Genomic DNA, 16,917 nt, shown 5'->3' on the forward strand with positions numbered 1-16,917 from the left:
AGGGCTTACTTAGTTATTCAGGGTATAGAGATATACCATAAAAAATTAAGCCTGTAACCCACAGCCTTTTTACACAGAGAAACAGTTTATGTGACTTTATTCCCTTATTTGCTTGATCTTTTAAGCAGCCAGCCAGAGTTTTTAGGATCCATTTTTTTTCACTTCATGAATAGTGTATATACTGAATCTGCTTCTAGTGAAGTCAAAAGGAAAACTTGTACTGACTTCAGTGGGTTTGTCATTAAACTCTTCTCTCTCAGTTTATCATATACCTTAGCTTAATTCTAACTTTCAGAAGACAAAGCGATCAAAATATACATTACCCTCGAGACACTATATTTCTTCGGAGGAGGATCTCTGAACTGTTTAGTTTGGAAATGCAAACCACATATGTTGTCTCATTTTAGGTAGCTTCTGTGCAAAAGAAAGTTTGCATTTACAGAACATCTATCCTTTATTTAAAGAAAATTAAAAAAAAAAAAAAGTGTGTAGGTGGGACACTGGGGAGATCTTGTTCAGGCTAAGAACAAAAAGCTTTGTCTATTTCTGAAGAGGGGATATTTTGAAGTATCCCAACTCTGAAAAGCATCGAGAGCTCTGCCATAGCAGGAGCTCCATCTCCAAGCCATACCCTTGTAGAATGTATCTTTCTCTACAGCATGGGTATCAGAATACTGTAAAAGTCTTACCCGAACATGAACTGGTCTTTGTAGCAAGAAGCATTGATGGGTTTCATTTTTTTAGTCTATCACTTCTAGTAACATTTGGAAAATCTTTCTCTTGGCTTCAAGGACAACTAGAAATTGAGGTGTCTCCAGCACAGTTGTTCCATACTGGAATACTTGGCCAATATTTTCTAAAATCAACTGAGTGGTTTATGCAGACCCACATCTTCCCGGATGGCTTCACTCAGCTGGTAAAACCAAAAAGGCAAAGTATATCTCTGCTAATCAGGTGTTTCCAAAGAATCAAATATCTCCAAGCATTCCAAAATAATTTTCTTTTATACTTCTATCATATTTTTAATCTGAACATTACAATTATCTTTTTTTTTTTTTTGCCCATAGACACTCTGTAAGCAACCAGCAGTCAACTTTACTGAACCTAGCCACTGCACTTGCACTACACCTAGCAAAAATAAATAACTGCAACAGATGATAGATTTCATGCAGGGACAGTCCAGAGCCTCCATATTCCTCTCATTCTGGCATGTGCTTCTCAGTCTTGCTATGAGAATTTATTGTCTCTTCTCCATATTGACAGGTATATTGGAGAGTAAAAAATCATTTAAAGCACTTTGTCCCAAATCTGCTGAACTCCTTCGTCCTTATTCATATGATTTTGAGTCCTTGGCAAGATGTGTTTGTTTAACTTGGCATTTAAACTTTTGGCATTTTTTCTACTTGATAGTAAAGTGCCCTTAGCAGTTTACAGAAAAGGTTGTATGGAAGTTCCAGGCTGAGTAACTGAACTGAATGAATATTATTTGCCTTTTAACATTATGACTCCTTATAATAAAGGAATAGCTGCTTCAAAAAAATCAGCTTTAAAGGTAGTTCCTCAACAACCCTGACAATTTCATAATTTTTTTTTTACCCACAGGATCAGCACTCTGGAGTGATTTGCTGTGGGACTCCTGTGTGTAGTTTTCTGCTGTCACACGCAGTTGCAGCACACAACTCCTGTAGTAAACTGATTGAGTTCCATCTTAAAAATTCATTTTCCCCCCAGCTGCTCCAAACAGAATTGCAAGAACACTTCAAGTTTGTAGAAACAATCTGTCTCGGAATCCTGACCTGGAGAGATCACCACGTTCTTCATGACATTCAAAATCCTGACTTTTTCTGAGATCACCAGTGTGGATGCCAGTGACAGTGGTGAGATTTGTGACCTGGCTCTCTTTCCTCAGGCAGTATATATTTTATGTAAGGCACTTAGCAGACACTAATTTTGCAAGAGCTTTCAGCCATTATGCATCTTGGCCAGATTTACACTGGCAGCACAGGACAATGAGTAAGTCCAAGATCCATTATTTTGTCCTGAGTCATAGAACTGCAACAAACCACTCATTTTGTTATGAAAAACAAGCACTTATTTACTTTCAAAAGTGTTTGACAAGCCACAAAACACATTTTACAGATTAACCACTACTTCTAGGTCACAGTAGTTATTTTGGTAATAGTCTTACATATTTGTAGATAGAATTGAGAACTTCAGTGACGCTGGGAATTCATTTCTGATTTGCTAGAAAAAAAATCCAAAACCAAACAACAAAAGCATTCCAACATCACATCTATGGTTTACTTCTTGTGGAGAGTGATCTCTGCAATAAGGATAGGGGAAGGCCTCTTGGAGAAAGACTCTGAGTATAGAGGATCCAATAACATCTGATATTTGAGCAAAAACTCTCCTGAGGCTCTGACTCGGAAAGATCATGAGGCAGTTTTCAAAATTAGACAGAAATTTGCATGATTTCTCATGCCTAAACAGTGCTCTTGAGAGCAATGGGATTTCACAGAATCAAAAGAATAGAGGTAGGGATCAGCTGTAAAATAGCTTAAATGAGGATTTATTTTAAAAAGATAAAAGCTAACAACACAAGTATGATGGCCCATTTATAAGGAAGATATCCCCAATACTACAACTCTAAAGTATTTCATACCCTCTCTACTGTATTATCTCCGTAAGCTGTTAAGCAAATTTTTCCTTTTGTTGGAAACATTTATCTAGATGGATATAAAATACAACTTTTGAAACAAGATTCATGTGTTTTATAGACTTCTCTGCTCCCTGAACTCTTCAAGGAATTCTGAAAAATAGGTGGTCTTGGATGGTCTGCTGTGCATTTCCTCGGCTTTTCAGCTTTAGTCAAAACTAAAGATCCTGCTTTTGGTACTAAAATCTTTAAAATGTTAGTTTTATTCTGTTTATTTGAAGGAATTTTCTGTACCTTTTTGTGTTGATTTTGATAATTCATAAAGCTCTTGAAGAAAGCATGTGGGATTATTTGTGAACATGTTAGGAACCATGATATGCTGCAAAATGTGGCAGTACTGTGCATGTTTATGCAAGAAATCGAATCTAATCATACACAAAAATGTTTCCTAAGTACTTGATTTATCCTTTCGATTTAATGTACTTAAGCCGTGAACCGTCTGTAGGAGTCCAAGGGGTTTTCTCCGGTTAAAAATATGTTCAGGAAGACAATAAAACAAGGAGAAATTAGATTAATTAGTCATTCACCAAAGAATAAAAGTTTAAAAACATTCTAAATGAATCTGAGGACCAACACTAATTACTGACTCAACTACTGGAGCTTAGAAGCATCCTTCATCTGACTGGGGAGGCTGGCGGAGGATTGTTGCACAGCTATGCCAGCAGGATCAGGACCAGCATGCACTGTTGGCACATCCCACCTCTTCAACACTCCTGCTTTCAGTAAGCATGCCCATACTAACATGGGATGGTTACATTGCCTGTTACAAGCAGATGCTCGTGGTACTTCTGACCCAGCTGGAAACATGGTTTACACTTACTGGATTAAGTTACGGGGTGTCCAGGCTCACCTCCAGGTACTGGAGATGAACTGTCCGTTCTGCTTGGGTGTCAGGGTGCTACTGCGTACTTGTGGCCAGTATCAGCTGTCCCACTGTCCCTCGTGGCACTGTCCCCAGGCTCTCCCAGGGGCAACTTCCATGTAGTTGCCCTGTTTTGGAGTCTAAGAGAGTCATCTCTCTGGCTCATTTTACACCAGCAGAACTCAGTGCCCCACAGTATTCCCGAGCATGTTTAATTTACTCTTATAACTTTGGCCAAAGTCAGCTCTGAACCAGAACTCATGTAGCTGTACTTAGGCAGTGCTCGAGCCCAAGCTAATAAAACCTGCTGAGGGGCAGGATATATTAGCTCGGGTTCAGTGCTGTGCTAACATGGCTATATGGCTTCCAGATGGCTCAGAATTTAGGCAGAGCTATTGTCTGCCAAAGTCCATATACATATATATATATATATATATATATATATATATATATATATATAGCCTAAATTCCCCTCACTATAAGGACACTAATGAAGGTGAAATTACTCTGATGTTTTGCCTTGTAAATATCAGTTCCACTAAGGGACTTGAGTGGAACAACACAACAGTGTCCTCTGGAGGACGTGCCAGCTACTGTGGTCATGTGGGTAGGTGCCAAGACTGACCTGGGGCAACCTTGGGATGAGAGTGATAATGTTGAATGTTGTAAAAGTGATGCCAAGGCCAGTGTGAAAGTAAGCAGCCTACTGCCTGAAAAAGCCACGGTGCTGGCACAGGTTGTTATTGGTTGAAAGTAATTTGTTCATGCTGCCTCTCTGAAGGCTTCACAGAAGATAGGGACCTTGAAAGGCCCAGCCTCAGATGAGATGATACAAAAATATGTTTCCTAGCATCTCCCCTATTCCTGTTGGAGTATTTCCTGCAGGAGTAGGAGCAAAGCCCCCTTCCATGGGGAACATGTAGTAGTATTCCCAAATATGCACTAGAGAAAGACTTGGCTTTCCCCAGACTTCATTTGGATCAAGAAACCTATTTTTGTTCTAGTTTCTCTTTGTTCTGAGGAAAAAATAAATACCTGAAGAGGCTGTCAGGGAGCTGAGGATTGTTGTTTCCTGCCTACCTCGAACAGTAAGAAAGCCTAAGGAAACTTGCTATAGGACTACATGTTGATAGAAGTCATCTTAATCAACTTGGACTTCTCAAGGAAAGTCCCAGTTTCTCCCATGTGATGCACAGCCTGATGAAGTATAAGGCAAAGTGATTCAGGAAAAGGCACAGAAATACATGCCTACTGTTACCCAGAACGTTGTATTGAGATCCGTGTCACTGTTACGCTCTTTCTTCCTTTCCCATTTTCCATAGGCAATGCTAAGTTCTCCTCAGCAATGAGAGAAACGGCAACAGGAAGACTCCTGCAGCTTTTGTACTCCTCCATTAGAAGTGATGGCTAATTATAAATATGTTAATACAAAGGTGCTGATTCACTGGAACATGTTTTAAGTCTTAGGAGGCATATGGTATACATAGAGAAAAAGCGTCACATAGAGCTTTTCAAATTGTTTCTGCATCTGCATTGACTTTATGCTGTAATTCATCTAACACCCGCATTTCCATCAGTGTGAAAATGATCACCTCTCGTTTTAAACACCATGGAGAGTTTTGGTGTCAAAAGGAGGGAACTGGCCAAAGGAGATGCTGCAGAATGTTGAGGAGACATTAAAAAAGAGAATCAAAAAAACCTGATCCTTAATTTACCACAGCCCCAGGGAAACAGTGCATTATATGTTGACAGCTTCCATATGTGTCATGCAAACCTTTATTCTTACTGTTCAAAATAAAATGTCCCATTAAGAGAAAAAGTCTACATTCCATGCTAAAATGGTGCGTATGATACCAAATACTGTCTCAAAGAAAAAAAGAAAATGCATTCCGATGTCATGTGGCTTTTTGTACTTTTTCAGCATTTTTAAAAGGAAAAAAAATATGAATTACAACAACCAGACATTCTCCAAGGGTTTGTGGGGGTTTTTTGTTTTGTTTTGTTGTTGGTGGTTTTTTTAAATCACATTGTTGTATTAAATGGCTACATTTTTTTTTAATTCCTCATTTAGACATTATTATTATTGATGTACCTTCTTCAGGGATGTACCTTTCACCAAAGAAATGTATCTCTACAAGTAATTGCTTAAAAACTCATTGAAAGATAACTATAAGAAAGATTATTATTAATGATAATGATAACAATATAGTAGCACCCTGGAGTCTCAGTAATTACCTTTTCCCTATTTTAAAAGTGCTCTGTGAATAAATCTGAAAAAATGAGTATGTATTTACAGACTATTGGCCAGTGCCCCAGTGAATACACTAAACATGAATCCTCTGACTTAATGGAATCCAATTTAGTATTTAGTTTAATGGTCTGTTGCAACAGAAAGGTTCATGGTCTAGGTCTTATCATAAATGTCTCTCCAGTTATGGGGACACAATTCCTGTACCTTCCATTAACTCTATAGATAGCCGAGGGCATGAAGAAAGGTGCCTCATACCCTCATGGCCTATGTTCCTCTGAGCCAATGGCAGATTTTTCCATTACTTTTGATCACTCCCTTGGGCATTCAAAGAGAAGTGGTTGGAGGCAAGGCGGGTGGGATTCCCTGGGTTGAAAACAGAGTCCACTGAATACCAAGTATAAAAATTCATGTTTTTTCTGTACAAACGTGTCATTCAACTGCTGGTGTTTCCAATAGCTTCCAGAAGTAACAGCAACCCAATAAAAGTAAACAAAGTTTTAAGAACAAAATTGTAAGAGCATAAAAGGATGATTTTCCTTATGCTAAGCTGAAGTGGTATAGCACAGGTCTTCCCAATAGCTTTGAAAACTTTAGTCCGTATAAGGAAGGGCAGTCTTCTTGCATGAATAAACTAAAAGGGGAACAGAAAGAGAGGAAAGGGGAATTCCCTCCTCTCTTCAGCAGCTGCGTTGAGAAATTAAAATAAGCAAGGTGAAGAAGGTAAACCTGCCTGTGACGTTGGTATTTAAAATAGAAAATTATCTATCACCTTTCGGATCTTGGGAGTAAGACAGGGGAAATATTTATATAAACCGTTCATTTACAATTTCTTCAGTGTATTAACCTAAAAGTTTCTTTTAACTGTACAAACTTTCTGGCTGTTTACTGAGGGAATATAAGTTTGAGGCTAGAATCAACAATTTGCTAGTTCCAGGGTTTCTTAATGAGTGCCTTTCATGGATATTTAATTTTCAAGAATTTCTGTATTTGAATCTCCTGGAAGAAATAAAAAAAAAGAAAGGAAAGTCATGGATGGAGTTTATTCTGGAGCAGGAAAACTGGCTGGGAGCCAATCCACCTCATTTGGATGCCTGACGGAAGTGTCACCTCTCCAAAATTTTGAGGGTTTAAAACTGGCCTTAACCAAACCAAGCTGCCTCCTCACACAGCCCACAGCCAGGTGCGGGGCATTTGAAGACATGTTGAATGCAGCAACAACATGGCGGCCTACTTAGGATCAATGTCTTCCTTTTCCACTGAACTTTCTGGGCAATTTTAAGTGAAATTGGCCACCGCGATTCAAGCCTTTCTGAACACTGTGCCTAGCGGAGGACTCCGGGCCGTGGCAGGTTTTTGCATAACTCTCCAGCAGGCAAAGAAGTTGCCGGAAAATTCTGAGAGACTTTGTTCACAGCCCAGCTGAGCCTGAGGGAAAATGCAGATCAAAACCAATGAGGAAACGTAGCCAGAACAAAGAAAGAGGAAAAAAAATATATTAATTCTTACACCAGGGTTTCTTCTGCTACTCATTAACATTATGTCAGCTAAGGTTTAGATTAGCTGGCATCACAGATCCCCTGACCTTTGGCATAAAAAGCTTTTCGACAAGAAAGCTAGATCTGAAAGTTTGCTTGTAAAGTAGCGCAGATTAAGTGAACCATCACAGAAAAAAAATTGCACATAATTCTCTTTTTATTAGTTTTTAAAGAAATCTGAGAAAGAACACTTCTCAAATATTATCTTGCATTGAGATGTATTTTCACTTTGTAATAAACAGCATAACCGTAAATAATATAGTAGTCTAGTAAATTGTTCTTAAAATATCATGGCTATTATTCAGACTTAATAAGATTCTTTCTACTTTTTAGCTAATTAAAATGTTAAAGATTTTAAAGTTTTGACACATTTCAGGTAAAAATGTTTTGAAATAAAAAAAATTTTTGAAAGATAGAAAATCAATTTCCACATTACCCCATTATTAACCTTTTTCCAATGTCAGTATTAGTGGCAAGGAAGTCACTCCGGTCCTGTAGCTGTTTTATAGCTTTCTCCATACTTCACCTCAGAAGGATCTTTAGAAGCTTAATAAACCAAAAATCCCCCAAATCTTCTTGAGCTTCCTGACTGTATGTAGGTAATCATCAACGGAAGAACATTAAAATCAAATCAGATTTTTAATGTTAGAGCTTTTATCCCAAATTTCATTTAATTTGACTAGATTCAGTTAGCTTTATAATTGCTATATTCTATAGAATTAAGAACAATAAATAGTTTCCAGATCATGACTACACCAGGACAAGACTGTGTTCTTCATTCATAAACCCGCCATGAATTGCCACCCAGTAGAGTTGAAAAACACCAATCCAGAAAAGGTTCACAGCAAGAGGATGACAAGAGCATATATGGAGCAACAAGCTATAGTTACAGCCTTACCGTCTCCTGTTTCAGCGCAGAGCTGCAAGCCCAGATTGTTCTGTGGATTAATCACCCAGTGATTGCTGGTCACAGTAATGTCAAACACAAACCAGCCCACATCAGAAGCTTGAGCCTTTCTTGTGTCTAACAGGAACAAGTCTGCATCCCTAAGTTAAAGGAAATAGAGAGTTATGACATTCAAATATTACTATTTTTTTTCCCTAACTTCCTTGCTGACAATAACTTTCTCCAGTCCAAATGAATAATCCTTCGACACATCCTCATCATGACACAGCACAGCGTATGCTGTAGCCAACACATAATTGTTAAGTATAATACAGGTATTCCCCTCAGATGCCTTGCTGAAATGATCCAGCATATGAAAACTGCAGTTCTGGAAAATGTAAAAAATCTAGTTTCCTGGTATGAATACACAAAATATATAATTGAGACTGTGCATAAAGAATTCATCTTTCAGCACCAGAATGTCTCAGGAACATTAACATTTATAAAACATCTAGTGTAAATGACAAAAAATGTCAAAATCACGTTCAAATTTCAACTAAAATTCAAAGGCATAGTGTGGCTAAAAGAATCTGTTATCAATAACATATGACAGCAGCGATATCATATAACAAAACATGAATATATGACAATTTCATATTAATAAAAGATCTAAACATCTAAAAGATGTTTAGAAAATAAGTCTATATATCAAAGTGGAAATTATATACTGATTCACTAATGTACTTATTACATTTTAACCCTCAGTTCCCTGGTATATTCTCAAATTCATTCCCATGAAATTTTTCAGTAATTCAGAAGGGCTACTCAGGGGAGTTCGTATAATTGTGTTACTAAATGTTTAGCATGGATCATTTATTTGTTCTGTTTTCACATATCTCCCGAAACAATTGCTTCCAGAACCACATCTGCATTACAAATAATTTACGGCAACGGCGATGCTAAAAACAAGATATTTAACTCTCATCAGTTTCACTTTACACACTTCAACAAAGCAGCATGCATTATTAAAAACTGTTTTCTCCATTGTGCCTTTTAAACTTAAGTCTATTGTTATATAAACCTTTCCCTTCTCTGCCATAAAAAGTAATCAAAACAATAGTGCACAAGAAGAAATGTTTTACTCTGCATCTAGACTGAACAAGTCAAGGCAAACTTGGCTTACACAGACCTTGGAGTTGTACCGTTAACTTGCAGGCAGCATGAATGTATGTTTAAGGAGGTAAGAGAGACGGCAAGAACAGGCTTTGCGCATAGGAGAATTTAGAATTATGATGTTGCTGTCGCAATAGTCGCAGTCTGCTTAATCACAATGACATGGTAGGAATTTACGGCTTTATCTAGACTAACCACTTTACACGCACTGAAAAGCTCTTATACTGAAAAAACATTTTGTATAGCTCTTGAAACTGTGTTAGTTCAACACATGGGAAAATAAAACCAAATGAGCTCAGACAAGCGCACGTTTGCCTGTACGTGAGAAACAGTTGCAGAATCAGGTTAAAGAGCTCAGCAGCAATGAGTGAATCTTTAGTTATTTATTTATTTGTTTTTAAGAAAATTGTTGGAACTTTTTTAAAATTCATCCTTTTTGCCTTCTACTGGATAATCATTTGCTGAGCTCTTACGGCTCGTGTTCCACTAGAACTGTGTGAACGGCCACACAAGGAGAAAACATACCTTTCTCCCTCCAGAGCTAATATGAAAACAGTCTTACAATTCAAAAGAGCCTGACCAACTACTCTAGCACTGAAGAAATTAACAACATACCGCAAGCTCATAAATAGTACTCTCTGGAGTCTTAAATGCCCATTTTTTTCTCTAATAAGCAGTTTTATCAGAACTTTAAAACTGAACAGTTTGATTCTGAATGCAGCAGGCTTTATGACAGTTATTTGTAAATATCTCTTGTACCATTTGGTAAATTTAATAGGAAAGTGTAGAACGATGTGGAATATAAAGTATTACAATATTACAGTGCCATGATTTCTTGTTTTTATTGTCTCCTCCTGGAATACACAATTATTTTCCCATATATATTCTTTTAGCTCCAAACTTTGCTGTGAATGATACAAAAAGTTCTCAAAAGTCAGTGCGTATGATATCCTTATGCTGAATCAGAATACTACTAACAGGGTAACCCAGAAATCCTCGTAAAGGACAAATTCTCTCCGAGGATCTCTTCACAGCATGAAGTTATTTGTATGGCAGTAGAAACTCACATCACTCTGTCTTTGGCACTGTTATGTTCACCTTCCTGCAAGGATCTGGCTGTGATAACAGACGCGAACAGGCAGATTGTTCGTACCCATTTACTTGGCAAATAAACTAAAAATTATCTGTGTGTACTTAGAGGAAATTAGAACTGATTTGCGAGAGAAGTAAAATAGAGTAAAATAGTAAAATAGAGAAAAAGACTCCAGATCAGAACCAATGTTTTAGGCCACATAGCAGTAATTTACTACAGAAATTAAAAATTTTAGGCCGCATAGCAGTAATTTACTACAGAAATTAAAAATACGTGTCGGGAAAGTAATGACTTATTTCAGAATTCATATAAATACTGGGTGAATGCCTGGCCTATCAAAAATCAGTGATTGCTCTGGATTCAGTATACTACCATTAGCTGATGTCACTGAAATTTCTTATCACATTTCACAACATTTTCAATTTTTAAATTCTCCTTTATTCTATGAAGAGAAAGAAGAAAAAACAATCACATTTAAAATGAAAAACAGCTGCAAATTTTGGCTCTAATTTAAAAAAAAAAAAAAAAATCTATTTAAAAATAGTCCACAACACTTAATAAAAAAGTAGTGCATTATGTCGTAAATAGCCTGAAATGCAACAGTGAACATATACAGGCAGAACACAGCTGATTGGCTTTACCTTTTTGGAGGCTGTTTAAGTTTACTGATCACAGTCTGGACTCAGACGACCAGTTGCCTACATCAGAAATGCTACCACACTCAAGAATTTCAGCAGAGGCTATGGGCAGAACGTCTAAGATCCAGATCTCCTGGGTCATTCAGGAAAGTGAAGGTGAAATAAACCATCTCTAAATTCCTTGAAACCCAGCAAAGATTTTGACCAGATCGAAACATGACTACTAGTATGTAATAGGCCATCCCCATAATGTGGTTTCACCTCTCGCCTCATTCCAGAAAGCTGCTCTAGTATCTTAATGACACTTGAGGATTCCCTAATGTGGGAAGAATCCTTGGGGTTTAGTTAAATTAGTGGCTAGCTGCCATTAGATCATGAACAAGGATTTGGCCTGTTGGAGCACATTACTTTCGTCATGAGAAAAGATCAGGAGTACATTGGCAGGGCTGAATAGAAAAGTTGCCTTGCCATTGGCAATGCTTTACATATTCCCTTAGAACAAACAGAAAATTTCAATCTCAAAGACTGTAATTTTAGCAAACTCCAAATGAATTCAATGCACGCATTTCAGCAGCTTCTCCAAAGACAGAAAAATGTCTGAAACTACAAAGACTGCAACACAGAACCCATAAACCCTGACCATGCCTTGCCCAAAAGCACAGCAGAACCCGTTACAGATTGCATAATCCTACTGGGCACCCCCATTTCCCATTCAGAGCAAAGAAAGGTGGAGGGCCAGGGTCAAATTAAGCAGTTCTGCTGTGGTATGACTAGCAGGAGTGTGGAGCACTCCATAGCTACAGAAATATTTGCACCTAAATCTGAAAATTTTACAACTGAAGTCTTATGTCTTGATATAGGACAAAACTGAGGTGACAAAGTCATGACTAATGCTACTGAAGTCTGGATCCCAAGGCAAAAAATAATGTAACTTTATTGCAGTGATAAAATATGCTTAGGAGTTCTTCTGATCAGAGATACTGAGAAGCAAGTGGGAAAAGTTCCTTGTTTCAAATATGAGCACTGTAGAGGTTATGAGGTTGTGGATTTCTCCAATCCCAACATTAAAGCATTTGCCATCATATGCTGCATATATAAGTGGAGACTGAAGAGAAACACTTGAATAAGACTAAGTCTAATAAGTCTAAGTCTGAAATTTCCTTAGATAGAATAGGGAAAAGCCAATGGACGGTGTGTCATTGCATGTGTACTCTTCCCACATCATGATTCCATCTGAACACGTGGGGTTATTAGGCTAGTGAATGGAAATACATACGTATTTTTAAAAAATGTTTATAAATAGAAATAGTGATTTTACTATCTTAGAAAAGTAGATAAGATATCGAAAGAAATCATGAGTATTCTTCAGTGGTTTCTTAGGGACAACTGTCATTTAACAGGTCAGATGTTTATTAAAGTTTCGTCTTGCTTCAGAGAAGTAAGTGACTTTGCCTTCTCTAAAATAAAACAGAAGCAACTTAATGAAAAAAAAAAAACCAACCAACATACAAATAAAGAAACCCATTAAAGTGGATTAGAAAACTAACTTTTCCCACTTGTTTTTAAAAAAACGTCTGTTGATTTTGCAAGTAAAGAGCTTTCAACATCCCAACCCTGACATATGCTCTTCAAAAATATATATTTTTTTTCCTTCCAGTTTCATTCTTTCCTCCAAAAAGTTTCTTTTGGAACCTACAACAACAGAACTTTTGCAAGTTAAGCACAGAGGAAAAAAAAATATCCTGCACTGTTCTATTTCTGCACAATGTAGTAAGAAAGCAGAAGATACTCTGCAAGGATAAGTGTTTTCCCTTCTGTTGGTTCTGCTCCATTGACAAAAAACAACTCCTCTTTATAGTCATAAAATGTTTATAATTTGATGGTCAGAGATCTCACCTGGAAGGTACGAGCTCAGGGTTCTGTGAGCAGCAAAGAGATTTGAACTCTGGCCCAGCCTTTGAGCTACCTGATGATAGAGTGCTTGATGCTTTGCAAGTTTCTGCTACCATTTCCGCTGCCTTTGCTAGACATTGCCAGAATAGAAATGTGTTATCTGTTCCAAGATGAGGGAGATTTTTATTTAACTCATAACAATTTTTCTTTCTCGCTTTGCTTAAACATTAAAGACATTAAGCAATTTAATTTTAAAATTTTCACCAATCTAGGTAAAAACTCCAGTACTTTGTGGACATGCCATTTCTTTTTTTCAGAAGCATTTTGGAATTGGTACTACTTTTTAATGGGAATTTTGGGATATTTATCTACTTTGCCTTGTCAAATCTGGTCATTTACATGGCTGTTGCACAGTCCTGGAAATGTGTCCCACGCTGTTCCGCAAACATAGGATCACATATTTGCTCATGTGTAATGTCTTTGTGTTTTAATTCTTAGTTATTGTACGCAGCAAGTGTTAAGTGTCTGTATGTCATCTTAAAGGCAGTGCCTGATTTAATCTTTCAGTTACATTCTGCAGAATACTAAAACACGCTTGCGAAAAAAAAAACCTTCAAAAGTCAGCAAAATTGAACAGTCTATCTGCCTGTAAGGAACTATCTGAATCTTGGCTTGTAGTACCTCAGTGTCAGCAAATGGTGTATTTACCAAATCCAGACGCTTACACTGCGCATACGATTCCACCATTTGTTCACTGAGAACATGAACCCTCACCCTCTCTGTATATGGGCAGACTGTTTGGTGAGGCTGGAAATGCAACTCCATAAACCTGGAATAAATTATGTTGAAGATAAGTTTTGTTCTTGCTCAGTTTTTGTTGACGTTGCCTAGGAATTAATGCAACACAAACCACAGGGACAGCAATAATGCCTTGCCAAGGGCACGCTTATGATCAGTTATCACCTCTCAAATTCAGATAGAAATCTGGAACATTACTGCAGGCATAATATGCTCATGCCGACATGATACCTGTTGGGATACTCCTTGATGATCTGATAAATGCTAATCTGAATTGTTTCGTTCTCAAACCGGCTGTTGCTTCGATCTTTATATATCCGGAATTCAGCTGCTGTCACTGCTTCTCCATGTGGGATTTGAGTGAGGTCAAACCGAAATTCCTTGTAGTGCCTTCGCTGGTGGGAGAAGTCCTTGTCTCTTTCAACTGTTAGAGAAAGAATTGAATGCAAATTAAAGTGGTGAATACTGATTTCCCATGACTAATGGAGCATTCCCCGTGCTTAGGAGTAAACAAACAGGACAATATAAAACTGTGGAAATAATAAAACCACAAGCTCAGACATACTTCCAGTTAGAGGAAATTCCACAAGCCAAATGTCTTCAGTTCAAAAGGAAAAACCCTCAGTGGGTTTTATACAAATTCCAGAAGCCGGAGTGGAAAGAATATCAAAAAAAAGCTGAAAGAGGGCATGTTGTAAAGTAACTAGAAATATGGACAAACTTAAAGCTGCAGAAGGACTTAGGACTTCAGTTTGGTTGCAAGCACAGCAGCAGTAATATCAGAGAAATAGATGCCTTTTGAAAGTGCTACACATCACTAATATCTAGGCAGATGAAGGGAATGCTGATCACTCCCTCTTAAAATAACAAATTCTGAAGTAGTGCTAAAGTGCACTACAACACCATATATTCAAGAAATGGTCACATCGCATAAATCACATCATGTAAATTAACACATGCTGCAATCTAATGGCATCGGCTTCATCATGCCAGCGGTCAGAAGGAGCCATGAATCAGGGCTGAGAGGCAAAATGGTGTTGAACCCCTGCACGGGCAGGGAGAGGTCTCTCTGAGAGGCAGTGGCCGCACAGGGCCACTGCCAATGTTTATGACACCACAGTTCCAAAACAACTAATTTTTTTCTTCCCTAGGTCAGGAGTGGATGGGGATATAAGTTGACTTCAGTGTACAGCTGTACTGGGGGTTGCTCAGGTATCTGCTGCAGTCCTGACCCTGAGTTAGGTGCTAGTCCCACCAAGGAATATCTGATGCAGCAATTCTGATGCAGCAAGGGAATCCACAGGGCTCAGTGCTGTCTGATTACTATCTCATGGGATGAACGCCCAGATTTTACAGACACAAAAGGGAAAATCATCCACGGTTTTCCTTCCTAGAAGTGTAACACTGACCTCTGAAAAAAGTTGTGCTCTGGCCCTGCAGCAGTGAAGTTTCACTTTCCTCCTGATTTGACCAATGGTGGACAAAGCCTGACACACAGAGCTAAAGGTTTGTGACTGCGCCCAGCTTCGGTAAATGCTCCCTCATACAACTCCTGCTCTCCTAATGAGTTTTGGTAATAACTGTCTTCAGATCCTGGGAAGGAACTACATGAGTTCTGAAAAATTGTAGGCACAGATTACTACCTTATATTTATGAACAATAAAATGTCTTCATTATTAGAATGTTTTTATATTTAGATGTTCATGTCTGTGTGTACATTGACACTATTTCATCTACATACACAATGCATATCTGTTTGTATATATTTGCTGCTTGCATTATTATAATGCACATGTCTTACGAAGCAGAAATGTGCTGAAAGAAAATGCTATGTTTTGGAGCTGCTGTTTAAGGGCACAGTCATGGATGTGTTAAAATGAAAATCACTGAAGCAAAAGCTTTTACACTTTTTTTTCAGAGCAGCAGTCACCTGTGGCCATCTAGCTAGAGCCCTATAGAACACTTCACATTCATCCTTTCAAAAATGTTCACTATCTTTGTTTTCATGAGAATTTTTTTTTTGGAAGTGTCCAAAAGGACGTTGCCTTACAAATCACCAAAAATAAAATAGATAGGTTATAAGAACATTTTGTCTTCAGTGAAAATGAACTTTCCCTTGGCTGACAAACGGAAAATTGTCTGCTAGCTGCAAGGTTTACTTGGCTCAACTTTGTATTTAGCTTACGTGGTTTGCCATCTTACACTATGCAGAAAAAGTAAAACAGAAAAGAGGCAGAAGCATGTAAACGGGCTGCTCTGTACCTGGAGATGAATGGGCTGCTACTGAAGAGAAACAGGATACAGTCTATTTAGCAGCTCTGCTGCTCAGCTCTAAGCTGTGAGATATACACAGAGATCTAGCTTGAGGTTTGGGGTCTGTTTGCCTTTTTTTTAATGTGCATGTAAAGCCTTTCATTTCTGAGAGAACTTGGCAGAGATTAACATATGCAAATGCACTGAACTGTGGAGGATTTTTCGAGCATAGAGTCTGCCACAAGTTTCTAATGTTATAGCTGAGGGTTGCTGAGCTAATGTAGAATAGATTATGTCCATAATCTGCAAATGAAAAATATATTAAAGCCAGAATTAATGTAGCAACAATATCTTGCATTAGTATTTATTCAACAAGTATTTACCAGCTTTCATGGGTAACTAAGCACAACTCACTGTGAGTAAGCACTGGAGAATTAGGCTCTGAATAAAAGTTTTAAACGCCAGTACTCCTGGCCTGAGCTGTTTTTATTTGGGTTTGAGGTTTCTTTCTGTCTAGTTTCTTACAAAGTACATTCTAATTAATAACATTAGTTTGGAAAAAGCAGTTGTCTCCATGTACACTACAGTTTGGACACAAACCTCTATGACACAGTGCAATAACCACTGATGGGATTCTCTCATGAGCACTTACGGCTCATGAGCTCAACTGCTGAAAGAACACTGATAGCCCTTGTCTGTTGAGCCCCAAATTACAGTGAACTTAGATATTATGTATCCATGTATACCCAAGGAAGAGAAAATATTGCCATCTGAAAGGATTGCAATTTCAAAATTTCCTTAGGCCTCTACTTGGCAGGA

At 37.9% G+C, this 16,917-nt stretch overlaps 1 protein-coding gene across 2 annotated transcripts in view; it reads right to left on the minus strand.

Annotated features, from left to right (window-relative positions):
- BMP5 (bone morphogenetic protein 5) overlaps positions 1–16,917 on the minus strand; it is a 54,073-nt gene that overhangs the window by 15,800 nt on the left and 21,356 nt on the right. For both annotated transcript variants that reach the window (XM_052676952.1, XM_052676962.1), the window contains 2 exons: positions 14,077–14,269; positions 8,263–8,411 (listed from right to left, as the gene is read on the minus strand). In XM_052676952.1, the coding sequence (XP_052532912.1) occupies positions 8,263–8,411; positions 14,077–14,269 (342 nt within the window). The remainder of the gene's footprint in view (positions 1–8,262; positions 8,412–14,076; positions 14,270–16,917) is intronic.

The sequence above is a fragment of the Tympanuchus pallidicinctus genome, unplaced genomic scaffold, assembly GCF_026119805.1.
Source record: "Tympanuchus pallidicinctus isolate F22 unplaced genomic scaffold, pur_lepc_1.0 scaffold1, whole genome shotgun sequence".
In the NCBI taxonomy this organism is placed as follows: Eukaryota; Metazoa; Chordata; class Aves; order Galliformes; family Phasianidae; genus Tympanuchus; species Tympanuchus pallidicinctus.